General features: G+C 47.1%; 1 protein-coding gene across 1 annotated transcript; it reads right to left on the bottom strand.

Moving 5' to 3' along the window:
• Positions 1-15,500: 15,500 nt before the first annotated feature.
• On the bottom strand, positions 15,501-16,331 carry LOC147095766 (mu-type opioid receptor-like). The gene has a single exon (XM_085974001.1). The coding sequence runs from the start codon at positions 16,329-16,331 to the stop codon at positions 15,501-15,503; it is 831 nt and encodes a 276-aa protein (XP_085830127.1).
• Positions 16,332-18,009: the final 1,678 nt, after the last annotated feature.

Here is an 18,009-nt window from a genome sequence, read left to right as displayed (position 1 = left end):
TCCCCCTACACCACTTTCAATAAGTTTCAAGAATAGACCGTTGTGCCAGATGGAATCGAAAGCCTTCTGGAAATCGAAAAAGCAGGTAAAAATTTTGATATTGTTTTGATGAACATGTTTGTCAATTAGGGTCTGTCGGGTGAAGATATGATCTGATGTTCTATAGTTTGGTAGGAATCCAATTTGGCTTTTACTCAAGACATTGTGCTCTTCAAGGAAGTTCATAAGTCTTTTGTTTATGATACTACAGAATACCTTCCCCAGGTTACTGTTTGCACAGATGCCTCGATAGTTATTTGTGTCAACTTTGTCTCCACTTTTGTATATGGGCGTTATGAGTCCTTTGTTCCAGATATCAGGGAAGTAACCAACACTCAGAACCAAGTTGAAGAATTTTAGGATAGCCAATTTCATTTCCCACTGTCTCCCTCTCTCTCTCTTCCCCGTCTCTCTCTCTCTCTTCCCCTCCATCTTTCTCTCTCTCTCTTTCCCCCCATCTCTCTCTCTCTCTCTCTTCCCCCGTCTCTCTCTCTCTCTCTTCCCCCGTCTCTCTCTCTCTCTCTCTTCCCCGTCTCTCTCTCTCTCTCTTCCCCATCTCTCGCTAGCTCTCTCCCCATCTCTCTCTCTCCCCCCGTCTCTCTCTCTCTCCCCATCTCTCTCTCTCTCTCTCTTCCCCATCTCTCTCTCTCTCACTTCCCCGTCTCTCTCTCTCTTCCCCCGTCTCTCTCTCTCTCTCTGCCCCCATCTCTCTCTCTCTCTCATCACCCATCTCTCTCTCTCTCTCCCTGTCTCTCTCTCTCTCTCCCCCGTCTCTCTCTCTCCCCCGTCTCTCTCTCTCTCTCCCCATCTCTCTCTCTGTCTCTTCCCCCCGTCTCTCTCTCTCTCTTCCCCCGTCTCACTCTCTCTCTCTTCCCCCATCTCTCTCTCTCTTCCCCCATCTCTCTCTCTCTCTCTTTTCCCCCATCTCTCTCTCTCTCTTCCCCCCGTCTCTCTCTCTCCCGTCTCTCTCTTTCTCTCTCTTCCCCATCTCTCTCTCTCTCTCTTCCCCATCTCTCTCTCTCTCTTCCCCCCGTCTCTCGCTCTCTCTCTCTTCCCCATCTCTCTCTCTCCCTCTTCCCCCGTCTCTCTCTCTCTTCCCCCCGTCTCTCTCTCTCTCTTCCCCCCGTCTCTCTCTCCCCGTCTATCTCTCTCTCTCCCCCGTCTCTCTCTCCCCGTCTCTCTCTCTCCCTGTCTCTGTCTCTCTCTCTCTCCACCCGTCTCTCTCTCTCTCCCCTGCCTCTCTCTCTCTCTCTCCCCATCTCTCTCTTTTCTCTTCCCCCGTCTATCTCTCTCTCTCCCCCGTCTCTCTCTCTCTCTCCCCATCTCTCTCTCTCTCTCTTCCCCCGTCTCTCTCTCTCTCTTCCCCCATCTCTCTCTCTCTCTCTTCCCCCGTCTCTCTCTCTCTCTTCCCCCCATCGCTCTCTCTCTCTCTCTCCCCCAGTCTCTCTCTCTCTCTACTCCCCCAGTCTCTCTCTCTCTCTACTCACCCCAGCCTCTCTCTCTCTCTTTCTTCCAACAACAACATGCCCTCAAAAAACCCTCATCACCGCCGGGCACTCCAGCTAGTATATAATAAAAGGATTGTGCTGTATGTCTGTCTGTCTGTCTGTCTGTGTGTATGTCTGGGCATCACTCAAAAGTTGTAGCGTGTGCCTACACATATGTTATATCAAAAGGAAGCTGATGATTAGGGGAGTGTCATAGGCATATTTACGTTTTGGTCAGCCAAATATTGCTCAGACAGTATACAAAAAACTTTCAAAAACAGACAAAATCCGATGATTAGAATTTGAGTACAGGAGCAAGGATGTCTTACTACAGTTATACAGGGCCTTGGTGAGACCACACCTGTAGTACTGTGTGCAGTTTTGGTATCCTTACCTAAGAAAGATTATACTTGCCATGGAGGGAGTGCAGCGAAGGTTCAGCAGACAGTTTCCTGGTATGGCAGGTCTTTCGTATGAGGAAATATTGGGTCGACTAGGCCAGTATTGACTAGAGTTTAGAAGAATAAGAGGGGATCTCATTGAAACGTATAAAATTCGGACGGGTCTAGGCAGACTGGATGCAGGGAGGATTTTTCTCCTGGCTGGGGTCTAGAACGAGGGGTCACGGTCTCAGGATACGGGGTAGGACATTTCGGACTGAGATGAGGAGAACTTTCTTCACACAGAGGGTGGTGAACCTATGGAATTCTCTACCCCAGAAGGCTGTGGAGGCCAAGAACTGAATAGGTTTAAGAAGGAGATAGATAGATTTCTAGACACAAAAGGCATCAAGGGGTATGGGGAGAAAGCCGGAATATGGTATTGAGATAGAAGATCAGCCATGATCATAGTGAATGGCAGAGCAGGCTCGAAGGGCCGAATGGTCTACTCTTGCTCCTATTTTTCTATGTCTCTATGTTTCTAAACCTCTCTGCCACTCCACATCTCTCTCTCTCTTCCTTTAAGATGCTCGTTAAAACCGACTTCTTTAATAAAGCTTTTCAAAACGTGTCCTAATGTCTCCTTATGTGGTTCGGTGTCAAATTTTCTTTGACGGTCACTACTCTGAAGCACCTTGGGAGTTTTACTATGTTAAAGATGCAATATAAATGTAAGTTGACGTGCAAGTAAATCAAACAAACTGCACTGATCCCATGCCTACAATGGATTCAAAACAACAAACAGGAGGAGAGCTACATCAAACTAACCAGTGCATCTTTTTTGGTCAATGACCAGATTAAGTACGGACCGGAAATTTGAGAATAATAATGCAGTATTCAGCATTCCGAAAATACTGGAAAATTGTGCTCGAGAGGTAACATTAATTACCTACACACGAAGTAAATAGCTCACTGCATCATACGAGGTTTCTGCAATTGACTGAATGGGGAGAGGGGGGATTGGAGAATACTTTCCGTGTTGAACTATTTCTGCTTTGCCTTTGCTTTTTTTACTCTGCCTTGTTCATTCTCAGTGTCGGTATGTTTCTGATTCTTTCCTCGTGGATTTATTTCAATTTCTCTGGAGGAGCGGGCTTTAAACTGCAGCCATTCCATTTCCAGTTCTTGTTTTTTGTCCAGTTCCAGTTTGAAGTTTGTCTTGTGTTAGAACGTTAGAACATAAGAAATAGGAGCAGGAGTAGGTCATGGCTGATCATCCACCTCAACTCCATTCACTCGCCCAATCGCCATATCCCTTGATGCCCTTACTAGTCAGAAATTCGTCGACTTCTGTTTTGAATATAGCCAATGACTGAGTCTCTAGAGCACTCTGGGGTAGAGAATTCCAAAGATTCACCACCCTCTGTGTGAAGAAATGTCTTCTCATCTCAGTCCTGAATGGCCTACCCTTTATCCTGAGGCAGTGGCCCCTCGTTCTCATCTCCACAGCCAAGGGAAACATTCTCCCAGCATCCGCCCTATCAAGCCCTGTAATAATTTTGTATGCTTCAATGAGATACCCTCTCATTTTTCTGAATTCAAGAGAATACAGCTCTAGTTTGTTCAATCTCTTCTCATACGACAGTCCCGCCATCCCTGGAATCAATCTCGTGAACCTTTGTTGCACTCTCTCCACGGCAAGTATATCCTTCCTTAGGTAAGGAGACCAAAATTGCACACCGTACTCCAGGTGCGGTCTCACCTGTACTCTTTAGTCCTGGACTCAAACCCTCTGTAATGAAGGCCAGCATACCACTTACCTTCCTAATGGTTTGCTGCATCTGCACATTCACTTTCAGTGACTCATGTACAAGGACACCCAGGTCCACTTGAGCATTTGCATTTCCCAATCGTTCAACATTTAGGAAATACTCTGCCTTTCTGTTTTTCTACCAAAGTGGATAACTTCACATTTAACCTCATTATTTTCCATCTGCCATGTTCTCGCCCAGTCACTGAGCATGTCGAGATTCCTTTGAAGCCTCTTCACATCCTCTTCGCAATTGACACTGCCACCTAGCTTTCTGTCATCAGCAAATTGGAAATTTTACCTTTAGTCCCCTCATCCAAATCATTGATATAGATTGTGAATAGCTGGGGCCCAAGCACCGATCCTTGCGGTACCCCACTTGTCACAGCCTGCCATCCTGAAAATGTCCCGTTTATCCCTGCTCTTTGTTTTCTGTCTGGTAACCAATTCTCAATCCATGCTAGTATATGATCCTCAATTACATGTGCCCTAATTTTGTTCACCAACCTTTTGTGTGGAACCCTATTGAAAGCCTTCTGAAAATCCAGATACACCACATTTACCGGTACCCCTTTGTCTATTCCACCAGTTGCATCTTCAAAGAACTCCAATAGGTTTGGCAAACAGGATTTCCCATTCATAAATCCATGTTGACTCTGCCCAATCTTACTATTAGTTTCTAAGTGCCCAGTTATTGCATCCTTTATAATAGATTCCAGCATTTTCCCAACTTCAGGTCTGTAGTTCCCCGCTTTCCCTCATTATTTTGGTTAATTTTCGTTGTACCCCCTCCAAGGCCAATATATCCTTCGTGGGGTGTGGTACCAGAAATGAGCACAATACACCAGGCAGTGTCTAACCAGAGCTCTCTAGTGGAATTTTTTTGAGGATGTAACTGGTAAAATAGATAAGGGAGAACCAGTGGATGTGGTGTATTTGTTCTATCCGAAGGCTTTCGATAAGGTCCCACATAAGAGGTTAGCGTGTATAGTTAAGGCACATGGGATTGGGGGCAAGGTATTGACTTGGATAGAGCACTGGTTGGCAGACAGAATGCAAAAAGTTGGAATAAACGGGTCTTTTTCCAAGTGGCAGGCAGTGACTAGTGTGGTACCGCAGGGATCAGTCCTTGGACCCCAGCTATACACAATATATATTAATGATCTAGACAAGGGAACTAGATGTAATATCTCCAAATTTGCAGATGATGTAAAGCTGGGTGGGCGTGTGTGCTGTGAGGAGGATGCTGAGAAACTCCAGAATGATTTGGACAGGTTGGGTGATTGGGTAAAAGCATGGCAGATGCAATATAACGTGGATTAATGTGAGGTTATCCACTTTGGTGGCAAACACAGGAGGGCAGACTATTATCTGAATGGCAATAGATTGGGAGAAGGGGAAGTGCAACGAGACCTGGGTGTCCATGTGCACCAGTCGCTGAAGGTAAGCATGCAGGTGCAGCAGGCGGTTAAGAAGTCAAATGGCATGTTGGCCTTCATAGCGAGAGGGTTTGAGTACAGGAACAAGGATGTCTTGCTGCAGTTATACAGGGCCTTGGTGAGACCACAACTTGAGTATTATGTGAAGTTTTGGTCGCCTTATCTGAAGAAGGATGTACTTGCCATGGAAGGAGTTCAGCGAACATTCACCAGGTTGATACCTGGGATGGCAGGAATGACGTACGAGGAGAGATTGGGTCTATTGGGCTTTTACTCGCTGGAGTTTAGAAGAATGAGAGGTGATCTCATTGAAACTTATAAAATTCTGACAGGACTGGATAGACTAGATGCAGGAAGGATGTTCCCAATGGTCAGGGAGTCCAGAACCAGGGGTCACAGTCTAAGGATAAGGGGTAAGCCATTTAGGACAGAAATGAGGAGGAATTTCTTCACCGAGAGAGTGGTAAACCTATGGAATTCTCTACCACAGAAGGCAGTGGAGGCCAATACATTAAATATATTCAAGAAGGAGTTGGATATATTTCTTAAGGCTAAAGGGATCAAGGGCTATGGGGAGAAAGCAGGGACCGGGTACTGAATTTGGATGATCAGCCATGATCGCATTTAATGGCGGAGCAGGCTCGAGGGGCCAAATGGCCGACTCCTGCTCCTATCTTCTATGTATCTATGTTTCTATGTTTCTACAGATGTAAGCTAACTTTGCCACTTTGTGTTCCAGCCCTCTTGGGATAAAGATCGACATTCCATTGGGCTTTTAAATTAGTTTTTAAGAACATAAGAAAAAGGAGCAGGAATAGGCAATTTAGCCCTTCGAGCCTGCTCCGCATTTCAATCAGTTCATGGCTGATCTTCTTCCTCATCTCCACTTGTAAGGGGGGCATCTTTTAACTGGTTTATGGTAATTTACCTGGCCAGCAACCTTTTGCTGCTGCACTCTAAACCAATTTACAAACAGCGGTTTCGAATTGCTACCCCTCCTTCAATTCTGAGTGGAGGAACTTATAATTAATGATATTAAAACGGACAAGTGGTTTGGGTGAGAGAAGCAAGTTTTATTACCTAAATAAACTACAATCAAAAGAATAATCCATACCACACGAACACAGTAATTACAGTAAAACTATATAACAGGGGGTTGCAGACGGCAAAAACGAGGGATACAATGGCTACAATGTTATTTAAACAATCTTAGCAATTCCCTTAAATCACCACCCCAAACTCCTGCTAGGTTGCCTTGCCGAGGAGTCAGAACACCCTGCTCACCTGTGGTCCAGCAAAGTAAAGAGCGAGCTAGCTTCTCAGCAGCTATCTTTCTACCTGGTGAGGTCCTGCCATTCTGCCCTGCAAAGGCTGTGTGCAAAATTCCCCGCCCAAAGCGTCCAATACACAACAGAAAGCTGTGATTGGCTAACTCAGAGTGGTTAGACTGGGTTAATGTGTCTTCCGGAGCTCCCTGGGCTGAAATAAAAGGGAAATACAACTTCTCTATTGTCCAGTGCTGGGTGATTTAAAAACCCATTCAATTCTTAAACGGATCCCATTCAAGATACAAAAGTCTCTTCTGCAGTTTAGATGTATCCACTCGATATACAAACAAATGCTAATAGCATTCAATTGCTTTGTAAACAAAGCATTGTCCTTTGTCTTCGGCCATGTGGTGACAGCCATTTTTATCCCTGAAAATTTAAAAGCACAACGCCCAGGGATTCTTTAATCAAAAAAAAAATTAATCTTCAGAACTGTAAATTATTGCGAATTCTTACACACTTTCCTGCGCTATCCCCATATCCCTTGATTCCTTTAATATCCAAAAATCTTTTTGTACCTGTCCAATAGCATTTACTGATTTCTGTACTGGGGACCCTAAACCTCTCTACTGCTCCACAGTTCCTAGCTTCTTGCCGTTTTTAAAATACTTTGATCTATCTTTATTTAGGTCCAAAATGGAAGACCTCACAATTTCCTACCTTGAACACCATCTGCCACAGTTTTACCCACTTAATTAAACTATCAATGCCGTTTCGAATTTTATGCACTGATTTATGATATTTACTGTGCCACCTAAGTTGGTTTCATCAGCCAACTTATATATACAGCTCTCTAATTTCTTTATCCAAGTTAGTTATAAATATAGTGGAAAGGTGTGCCCCAATACCGCTCCCTGGTCTCACAACTAGTCACACTCTGCTAATGTCGTTCTGATCTTTTCATTTCCCGGTTTCAATCTCCTCCTCAGCTTCTAAACATGTTACTGATAGAGTGCTTTGTAATAGCTTAAACTTTACAACGTTTCGCAACTGTTCATCTTTCTTCGAAAACACAGGGGCATCATATTCCCATGGGTGCTTGACAAAATGCAGACAGTTCCTCTTTTCCCTAAAAGTGAAGATATCCAATAGACAACGGGTAGATATCCTTTGGTCCTTATGAGTGTATGCATTATCTACACAATGGAAATATTCCCTTCGGTCTTGATGAGTGATGATATTATACACACAAGGGGAAGATGTCCTTTGGTCCCTATGAATGAAGATATCATATGCACAGTGAGGTAAACCACTGTTATTGTATATTGTTACCTCTGGTTGGCACTGTGTACCAAGGCATGCCTCAGCTGACTCCGCCCACATGACCAGGTATAAAGGTGGGGGTTTCGCCGACTCACTTCCTTCTTGGAACCAGCCACCCACGAGAGGCATGCTCTGTTCTCTAGTTAATAAAAGCCTTTTCACCACCTTCCTGATTCATCACCTTTAATGGAGTAATTGATAAGCGTATCAATTTTATTAACTAGAAGTAAAATGGCGACACCTGAACAGCAACAACAGCAGGCGTTGCTGCAAGCCCTCAGACCGGCATGCCTGGACCTCGACCCTCAAGCAGCGGGTTCATCAACCAATTTCGAACACTGGCTGAGCTGCTTTGAATCCTTCCTAGGAGCCTCCGCCGTGACATCGGAGGAGAACAACCTAAAAGTTTTAACCGCCCAGGTGAGCCCTCAAGTATATACACTCATCCGGGATGCTACTACGTACACGGCGGCCCTCGAACTACTAAAAGGGCAATACACGCGCCGAGTGAACACGATTTACGCCAGACACCTCTTGGGATCCCTCAGGCAGCAACCGGGGGAATCGGTAGAGGCATTTTTACGGGCATTACAGACACTCTGCAGAGACTGCGACTGTAAGGAGGTAACGGCTGCGGGGCACGCGGAGGGACTTACCTGTGATGCTTTCGTCAGGGGCCTCCAGTCCGACTACTCCCGGCAGAGACTGCTCGAAAGCAAGGAGCTCGACCTGAAGACGGCCATAGCCCTTGCGCTCTTGCTAGATGCGGCCCACCGAAACCTCAATGCATACCCACGTAACGGCGCCGCGCCATGTCCATCACAGCCGTGGGACACGGGACCACTGCCCCCGGCACCAACTGCTGCAGCGATGTCCCAAAATCAACTGGGACAGCCACCCCCGGTAAGAACTGCAGCGATGCCCCGTAACCAGACCCCAAAAATGCTATTTCTGTGGCGAGTTAAAACACCCTAGAGCGCACTGCCTGGCTAAGACCACTACCTGCTCGGGCTGCGGGAAGAAAGACCATTACGCTAATGCCTGCAGGGGGAAACCAGCGAATGCCAGCAGCGCCACGTGCGAACCATGGGGGCAGCCATCTTATCTGCCATTTTTTACACCCCCGGCCGCATGGCTGCCGCCATTTTATCCGCCGCACCCAACCGCCACTTCGTCTCCGGACTCGACCACCGTCTCGTCGGACGACCATACCGACTCACTAAGCCATACACTGGCCTCCGTTACGCTGGATCAAGCCCTCCCTCATCATCTATCCAGCTCCATGATGGATATCACGGTAAACGGCCGCGCCACCACTTGCCTAATCGACAGCGGGAGCACAGAGAGTTTTATTCACCCCGACACGGTACGTAGCCACTCCCTCACGGTCCTGCCGATGCGCCATCGGATTTCTATGGCGTCCAAGTCCCATTCAATGGACGTCGGCGGCTACTGTGTGGTGACCCTTTTGGTTGGGGGCACAGAATATAAAAATTTTAAACTTCTAGTCCTGCCCCGTCTTTGCGCTGCCGTGCTGCTAGGGTTGGATTTTCAGTGCCACCTTAAAAGTGTCACATTAGCATAAGGTGGACCCCTCCCCCCACTCACAGTCTGCAGCCAACACCTTTGAAATCGCCCGCCGCAAACCACCTGCTGCCTTTCCACACTAAAAGTCCCCCCCTCCCTTGTTCACTAACCTCACCCACGACTGTAAACCCATCGCTACCAAGAGCAGGTGGTACAGCGCCGGGGACAGAGCTTTTATTAGCTCTGAGGTGGAGCGGCTCTTGAAGGAGGGCATTATCAAAGGGAGCACTAGCCCCTGGCGAGCCCAGGTTGTAGTCGTTAAAGCCACTGATAAATGCCGCCTGGTCATTGACTACAGCCAAACCATAAACCGGTACACTCAGCTGGACGCATACCCACTTCCTCGCATATCTGATATGGTCAACCAGATTGCGCAATAAAAAGTATTCTCCACCATTGACCTTAAGTCAGCATACCGCCAGCTCCCCATCCGCCATGAGGACCGCCAGTATACTGCCTTCGAGGTGAACGGCCGCCTCTACCACTTCCTTAGGGTTCCCTTCGGCGTCACCAACGGGGTTTCGGTCTTCCAAAGGGAGATGGACCGGATGGTTGAGGAGAACGCGCTGCAGGCCACCTTTCCCTATCTGGATAACGTCACCATCTGTGGCCACGACCAGCAGGACCACGACGTTAATCTAGAAAAATTCCTCCGTACGGCCCAACGGCTGAACCTAACGTACAATAAGGAGAAATGTATGTTTCGCACCAAACGCCTTGCCATTCTCGGCTGCGTGGTGGAGAACGGAGTCTTCGGGCCCGACCCCGACAGAATGCGCCCCCTAATGGAGCTACCCCTCCCCCACTGCCAAAAAGCACTGAAGAGATGCCTGGGGTTTTTCTCCTACTATGCCCAGTGGGTGCCCCACTATGCAGACAAAGCTAGACCCCTCATCAAATCCATCTCCTTCCCCCTGACACCAGAGGCATGTGCAGCCTTCACTCTTATCAAGAGCGATATCACGAAGGCCACAATGCACGCAGTGGATGAGTCGATCCCCTTCCAAGTGGAGAGCGATGCATCCGATTTCGCCGTAGCTGCGACCCTTAACCAGGCGGGCAGACCCGTGGCCTTTTTCTCAAGGACCCTCCAGGGCCCCGAGACCCGACACTCCTCTGTCGAAAAGGAGGCCCAGGCTATTGTGGAAGCGGTGCGTCACTGGAGGCATTACCTGGCCGGAAAACGGTTTACCCTGCTCACTGACCAGCGTTCAGTAGCTTTTATGTTTAATAATAAGTAGAGGGGCAAAATCAAGAACGACAATATCTTGAGGTGGAGAATCGAACTCTCCACCTACAATTATGATATCTTGTACCGGCCCGGGAAACTCAATGAGCCCCCAGATGCCCTATCACGTGGTACATGCGCCAACGCACAGGTTGATAGACTGCAGACCCTCCACAATGACCTCTGCCACCCGGGGGTCACCAGGTTCTTCCATTTCATCAAATCCCGTAACCTGCCCGACTCCATCGAGGAGGTCAGGACCATGACCAGGAACTGCCAAATCTGTGCCGAGTGCAAACCGCATTTTTATAGGCCGGACAGAGCAAGCCTGATCAAGGCCACTCGCCCCTTCGAGCGCCTGAGCGCCGATTTTAAAGGACCCCTCCCCTCCTCTGACCGCAATGTGTACTTCCTCAACATAATTGATGAGTACTCCCGTTTCCCGTTTGCCATCCCTTGCCCAGACATGACCAGTACCACGGTCATCAAATGTCTGAACGACCTCTTCGCTTTGTTCAGGTTCCCTAGCTATATACATAGCGACAAGGGCTCATCTTTCATGAGCGACGAACTTCGGCAGTACCTGCTAGCGAGAGGTATTGCTACGAGCAGAACCACCAGCTACAACCCCCGGGGGAATGGCCAGGTGGAAAGAGAGAACGCGACGGTTTGGAAGGCCGTCCTCTTAGCCTTAAAATCTAAGGGCCTTCCGACCTCTCGCTGGCAGGAGGTCCTCCCTGCGGCGCTCCACTCCACCCGGTCACTGCTTTGTACTGCCACTAATGCCACCCCTCATGAGCAAATGTTCCTTTTCCCCAGGAAGTCCACATCGGGAACCTCGCTACCGGCATGGCTGACTTCTCCTGGGCCCGTCCTACTGCGGAGGCACGTGAGGACCCATAAAACGGACCCCCTGGTCGAGAGGGTGCACCTCGTACACGCCAACCCCCAGTATGCCTGGGTGACATACCCAGACGGGCGGGAGGACACGGTCTCCATATGAGATCTCGCAACCTCGCGTACCCCTGAACTACCACCGTTATCCCCCACCACCCCTCCCAATCCAACTCCTGTAGACGGCATGCCGGAGCCCCAGGACCCTTCGTTGACCGCCCAGACACCAGATCCGACGCTGGATGCTGCAACACCGCCGCCGCCACCATGATGATCAGGACGTCAGACAAGGCCTCCTGATAGACTTAACTACACGAACTTGTAGTACCCTTCACCCCACCGGACTTAATTTTAAACAAGGGGTGAATGTGGTAAACCACTGTTATTGTATATTGTTACCTCTGGTTGGCGCTGTGTACCAAGGCATGCCTCAGCTGACTCCGCCCACATGACCAGGTAGAAAGGTGGGGGTTTCGCCGACTCACTTCCTTCTTGGAACCAGCCACCCATGAGAGGCATGCTCTGTTCTCTAGTTAATAAAAGCCTTTTCATCACCTTCCTGATTCATCGCCTTTTATGGAGTAATTGATAAGCGTATCACACAGCCAATGAAACTTTCGAAGAGGGGTCATTTGAATTTGACCAGGAGAGTAGACCCCGCCCAATATTTCCACCCCTCCCCACCAATCCTTGAGCTTTGAATCTAATTGCTGAACTCCTACCACCAAAAATCAAACCATGACCTCCTAATTTGAACGACTCTTTTACAACCAAAGCTCAGCTTCACGGATTGTTAAGCTAGTGCAGTGGCCATGTTGCTGGACGAGTAATATCAGAGCCTCTGCGTTCAAATCGCACCATGGCCGTTTGAAAATCTTAATTTTGTTTATGGAACGAATCTGGAAATAAAAAGCAGTAAAGGTGACCACGAAGCTCGCCCATTTTAAAAACCAAATTGATTCGCTGCTGTCCTATAGGGAAGGAAACCTGCCCTCTATATTAGTCTATTAGTGACTTCCATCCCACAGCAATGCGGTTGACTCTTTGCCTGCCTTCAGAAGTGACCTAGACCTGGATAGAGGAATGGCTATCCAACAGAAGGCAGAGAGTTGGGATAAATGGTTCATTCTCAGACTGGCAATCAGTAACTAGTGGTGTTCCACAGGGGTCAGTGCTGCGTCCCCAACTCTTTACAATCTATATTAACGATTTGGAGGAGGGGGCCGAGTGTAACATATCAAAGTTTGCAGATGATACTAAGATGGGAGGGAAAGTAGTGAGTGAGGAGGAAATAAAAACCTGCAAGGGGACATCGACAGGCTAAGTAAGTGGGCAGAGATTTGGCAGATGGAATACAAAACTGGAAAGTGTGAGGTTATGCACTTTGGCAGGAAAAATCGTAGAGCAAGTTAATATCTTAATGGCAAGAAACTGGAATGTACTGAAGTACAAAGGGATCTGGGGTCCTGGTGCACGAAACTCAAAAGTTTAGTATGCAGGTGCAGAAAGTGTTTAAGAAGGCCAATGGAATGCTGGCTTTCATTGCTAGGGGGATAGAATATAAAAATAGGGAGGTATTGCTTCAGTTGTACAAGGTATTGGTGAGACAGCACCTGGAATACTGCATACAGTTTTGGTGTCCATACTTAAGAAAAGACATACTTGCTCTCGAGTCAGTACAAAGAAGCTTCACTCGGTTAATCCCGGGGATGAGGGGATGGACATATGAGAAGAGGTTGAGTAGATTGGGAGTCTACTCATTGGATTTCAGAAGAATGAGAGGCGATCTTATTGAAACATATAAGATTGTGAAGGGGTTGGATCGGGTGGATGCAGGGAGGATGTTCCCGATGATGGGTGAAACTAGAACTAGGGGGCATAGTCTTAGAATAAGGGGCTGCTCTTTCAAAACTGAGATGAGGAGGAACTACTTCACTCAGAGGGTGGTTGGTCCATGGAATATGCTGCCCCAAAAAGCTGTAGAAGCTACATCATTACATAAATTTAAAACAGAAATACACAGTTTCCTAGAAGTAAAGGGAATTAAGGGTTACGGGGAGCGGGCAGGAATTTGGACATGAGTCTAGGTTCGGATCAGACATGGACCTGTGGGTAGCGGAGCAGGCCCAGGGGCCGTGTAGCCTGATCCTGCTCCTATTTCGTGTTTCTAATTCTGTTAGATTCAGGAGATGGTTCTGTGAAAGTAGATTGGCGGTTAGGATCAGACAAGCCGATTGGCCTACTCCTGCTCCTATTTCTTATGTTCTTATGTAAGCCACTCAGTCGTATTAAACTGCTACCGGCGGTTCAAGTTGAAGGTCAACCACAACCTGATCAGAGCAACTAGGGATGGGCAATAAAGGCGGGACTTGCTGTTAGGTCAACTGCTTGTCAAACTCCTTCCTTCTCTGGTTTACAACAACACGTTTCGAGTAAGCACGAGACACGTGATGGTGGCGCATACAGGACAGACTTTATTCATATACAGCATAGGTGATCTGTCTATACTGTATACAGAGACTATCTTTTCAGTTTCTCTATAGAGATCTCCCACTAGCTGTTGAACACCCTGCTCCTTTATACACCTTACTCTGCCTGCATCAAAGGTACATGTCACAGATAAGATCTCCTGATGTATCTGTTCCCGAATCCGTGGAAGATAGTCTATTTACATAAGCAGCCTTAATTGTTTACTTCAAAGATATTTCGCTCAAACAAGACTTCCTGACCAAGATACTCTGGATTCGATTGAGGTGTCGTTTTCTTAACAGCTTAGCTTCCTAAACATCCTTTCTATGCAGTAGTTAATAAATACATTGCCTATTGTTATTTCACAAGCCACTAAAGTTATACTTTAATCACTCACGGTCGATGTTGTCCAAGTCACTTATTACTTTGCTGAGGCATTCTGCCGTTTTTTTAATTCATTCACTGGACGTGGACATCTCTGGCAAGGCCAGCATTAATTGTCCATCCCTACATCGCCTTGAGTAGGTGCTGGTGAGCTGCCTTCTTGAACCGCTGCAGTCTGTGTGGTGAAGGGTAGTTAAATGTCAACCACATTTCTGTCAGTCTGGAAGTCACATACAGGTCAGGATGGCAGTTTACCTTTCCAAAAGGATATCAGGGAACCAGCTGCGTTTTTTATAACAAGTCTCATGGTCACCATTGCTGATACTTTTAATTCCAGATTTAATTAATTGACTGAATTTAAATCCCCCAGCTTCTGTGGTGGGATTGGAACACACCTAATCCAGGTCATTACTCCAGGCATTTGATTCACTAGTCTGGTAACATAACCACCATGCTACCATAATCCTGTTTATGGTGGAAAGTCTTTTGCTCTAAGATACAAGGCGGTTCGATTGTTAACCCTTAACTCAACAAGATAGCCAACACTTTTCAGTGAAGCCCACATTCTAAGAATAAATTCAATTAAAAGATAGTCCAGATTCCCATTATTATACAACATGGTTCAATTCCTACATGGTCACGCGCACCCATTGATGTGACTTCCTGTGTCTGTCAATTTCCAGTCAGGACAACGGTCTGGAGCTTTGTGAGAATAAAAAACACTTTTTGTTCCTTACACTTTGAGAAATACATATCCTATTGTCGTGTTTCCGATATCTTCACACACACAGAGACCACACTGGTTTCCTTACAGACTGGATGCAGAAGCAATATTCCCAATGAATCCCTGATGTCCTCACACACGAAGCTGACGGCAAGTTCCCATTGTATGTCTGAAAGCTTCGGCCATCGGGTCCGTAAGGGATTTTCTACATTATGTCAAGGGCCAATGGGGATCCTTGTCTGTTGTGTATTCCTCTCAAGATGAAGAATGGAGAAAGATTGTGAAGTCGCCGTGGCGTGTTTCACAACAGCAGCAGAACTACCGTCTCCTTGCAAATAAGGGAAGTGGGACAACTGGTGATGTGGTGGGATGAGAAAGAACGTGCGGAACCTGCCACAGCCAAACTGATCAAGCAACAACAAGCTGGATACCGGGAAATAGGGTTTATTTTATGTGCGGTTACTTTCATTACTTGCATAATTTAAGAATGAGAATAAACGGGTATTTCACCATATTTTTCACCTCCTCCCGGAATCTCCTCTGGGCCAATGCATAAATGCAGGTGTTTGTGCAGGAGCTCAAATAATTCAACAGAAGGGTGATTCTGATCGCCAAATAAAGCGAGTTTGAACCAGTGAATGTAATTGCCTCCGTGACACTGACAAAAAAATGTATTATAGTAACTGGCGCCATCAACACAATAAAGCTCCCCGAGACAGTGAAGAGCAGAATGATGGATGTTCTTCGGTCCTTCAGCTCGGGATCACTGCTGCTCTCCCCAGTGTTGCGGCTCTTCAGGGCTCTGCGAGCTCTACTGGCCACTAAGATGTGCCTGGCAGTGAGAGAGTTCAACAGTAACATCGCAGGGTATGGAAGTAATGGGGAAGCTAAGGTGCTAATCCACTTGTGAGCTATCCATCTCGGCGAAGAGACATATCCCGTTACTGTGCGACAGCCCCACTCCATATCCCCAACAATATAGTAGGGCTCATAACGGAAATAAACTGGAATGTTTATCAAAAAGCTGAGCAAACACACCACAGTTAGAACCACAGTGGCAATTCTTTCGGTGCAAAATTTTACTTTTACTTTCTGACAACAAATGGCTATGAAGCGGTCAAAGCTGAACGACAGTGTGGACCAGGCAGAGAGTTGGCTACTAACTACTTCCAAAAAGGCAATAAGACGACACGTTATGGTATAGATCAAGAATGAATGCAGGAAATGATACCGAAAGATTCTTGCCACGCTTACATTGAAAAGACAGACCATGAGATCTGCTGTTGCCATAGCTGCCATGTAATGAGTGATTCCTTTGGAGAGGCCGCACTTCCCCGGGACAGGATCACAATTGACATCAGGTTCGCTGTAAACAATGAAAAATCAAAACAGAGGAATCAAAGTAAATCACACCCGCTCGGAATTGCGTATTTTTCGAATTTATTCACTTATGGGATCTGGGCGTCACTTGTAAGGCTGGCATTTATTGGCCATTCCTTATTGCCCTTGAGAAGGTGGTGGTGAGCCGCCTTCTTGAACTGCTGCAGTCCGTGTGGTGAAGGTACTCCCACAGTGTTGCTAGGGAGGGCGTTCTAGGATTTTGACTCAGCGACAATGAAGGATCGGCGATATACTTCTAAGTCAGGATGGTAGAAACACAGAAACACAGAAAGAAACAGAGAAAAATAGGAGCAGGAATCGGCCTTTCGGCCCCTCGAGCCTGCTCCACCATTCAATTTATCATGGCTGATCCTCTATCGCAGTACCATATTCCCGCTCTTTCCCAACCTCCTTGATTCTTTAAATGGCATGTGACTTGGAGGGGAATTTGGAGGTGGTGGTGTTCCCATGTGCCTGCTGCCCTTGTCTTTCTAGGTGGAAGAGGTCGCGGGTTTGGGAGGAGCTGTCGAAGAAGCCTTGGCGAGTTGCTGCAGTGCATCTTGTAGATGGTACACACTGCAGCCATGGTGCGCTGCTGGGGGACGGAGTGAATGATTAAGGTGGTGGATGGAGTGCCAATCAAACGGGCTGCTTTGACCTGGATTGTGTCGAATCGTGAGACCGAAGGAATGTTACTGAAACCGATCCCTCCCTGGGTCTCCCTGGGTGCGTTTCTGAGTCAACAAGAACCAAAAATAAAAACAGAAAATGCTGGAAATACTCAGCAGATCAGGCAGCATCTGTGGAGAGAGAAACAGAGTTAAGGTTTCAGGTCGATGACCCTTCGTCAGAACCAAGTTCACTCGCTGCTCTCTGCTCATTTAACTGGCCTCAGTCGAGAGAAAAACCCATGATTGCAGCTTAAAACTTGCTGGAAATTGGCCCGCTCATTTGTCACATGATTTGAGTGACAGCTTCAAGATTTGTTCAATGATCTTTTGGGAGACCCATTATTGATCAGAAGCCTTTTCATTGTGTTAAGGTAGAGAACACCGTTGATTAAAATAGACCCTAAGCCGCTTCTTTATTTCAAATTCAGACACAGAAGGTGTAATTTTAACCTAAGGATCGATTGGAGAGCAGGTGTTATAGCCCACCGACTTCAATGAAGAGTACAATCGGTCGGGGAGCCAGACCAGCGTTGCACCCGCTCCCGTCCGTTTCCCCAAGGCCGGGTTATGTTAAAGTTGCCCACAAAGTCAATTCACAGCGTGAGAAAAGTTTAGTGAGTCAGGGGAAACAAAATCTTGGGAGAGAGGCACGACATGCGTGTCCACATCTGTAAGAGAAAAAAGACAGGTTAAAGTTTCGTGTGGTTGGCCCAGGCGTCTTAGATCTGATCATCACTCTTAGTCCAGGCAGCAGATTGCAAGGTGTCTCACAAAGGAGAAAACTCGCTTTCAGGGAGCACTCGATTTGCACCAACGTTGTCATTTTAAAGCAAATGAGGAAAAGTGGGAGATTTTTATTCAATAAATTGCGACCATTAATTGGCAAAGCAAGGAACGAAGACACGGAGACAAACCGCACATGGAGA

This window comes from Somniosus microcephalus, unplaced genomic scaffold (assembly GCF_052327205.1).
Source record: "Somniosus microcephalus isolate GS21.2 unplaced genomic scaffold, FLI_Smic_1.0 unresolved_chr1, whole genome shotgun sequence".
Taxonomy (NCBI): domain Eukaryota; kingdom Metazoa; phylum Chordata; class Chondrichthyes; order Squaliformes; family Somniosidae; genus Somniosus; species Somniosus microcephalus.
This window is presented reverse-complemented; position numbering and strand designations above follow the sequence as displayed.

Bases quoted from the DNA above. Each gene is read 5' to 3' on its own strand.
- LOC147095766 (XM_085974001.1), bottom strand. From the start codon at position 16,331: ATGGCAGCTATGGCAACAGCAGATCTCATGGTCTGTCTTTTCAATGTA.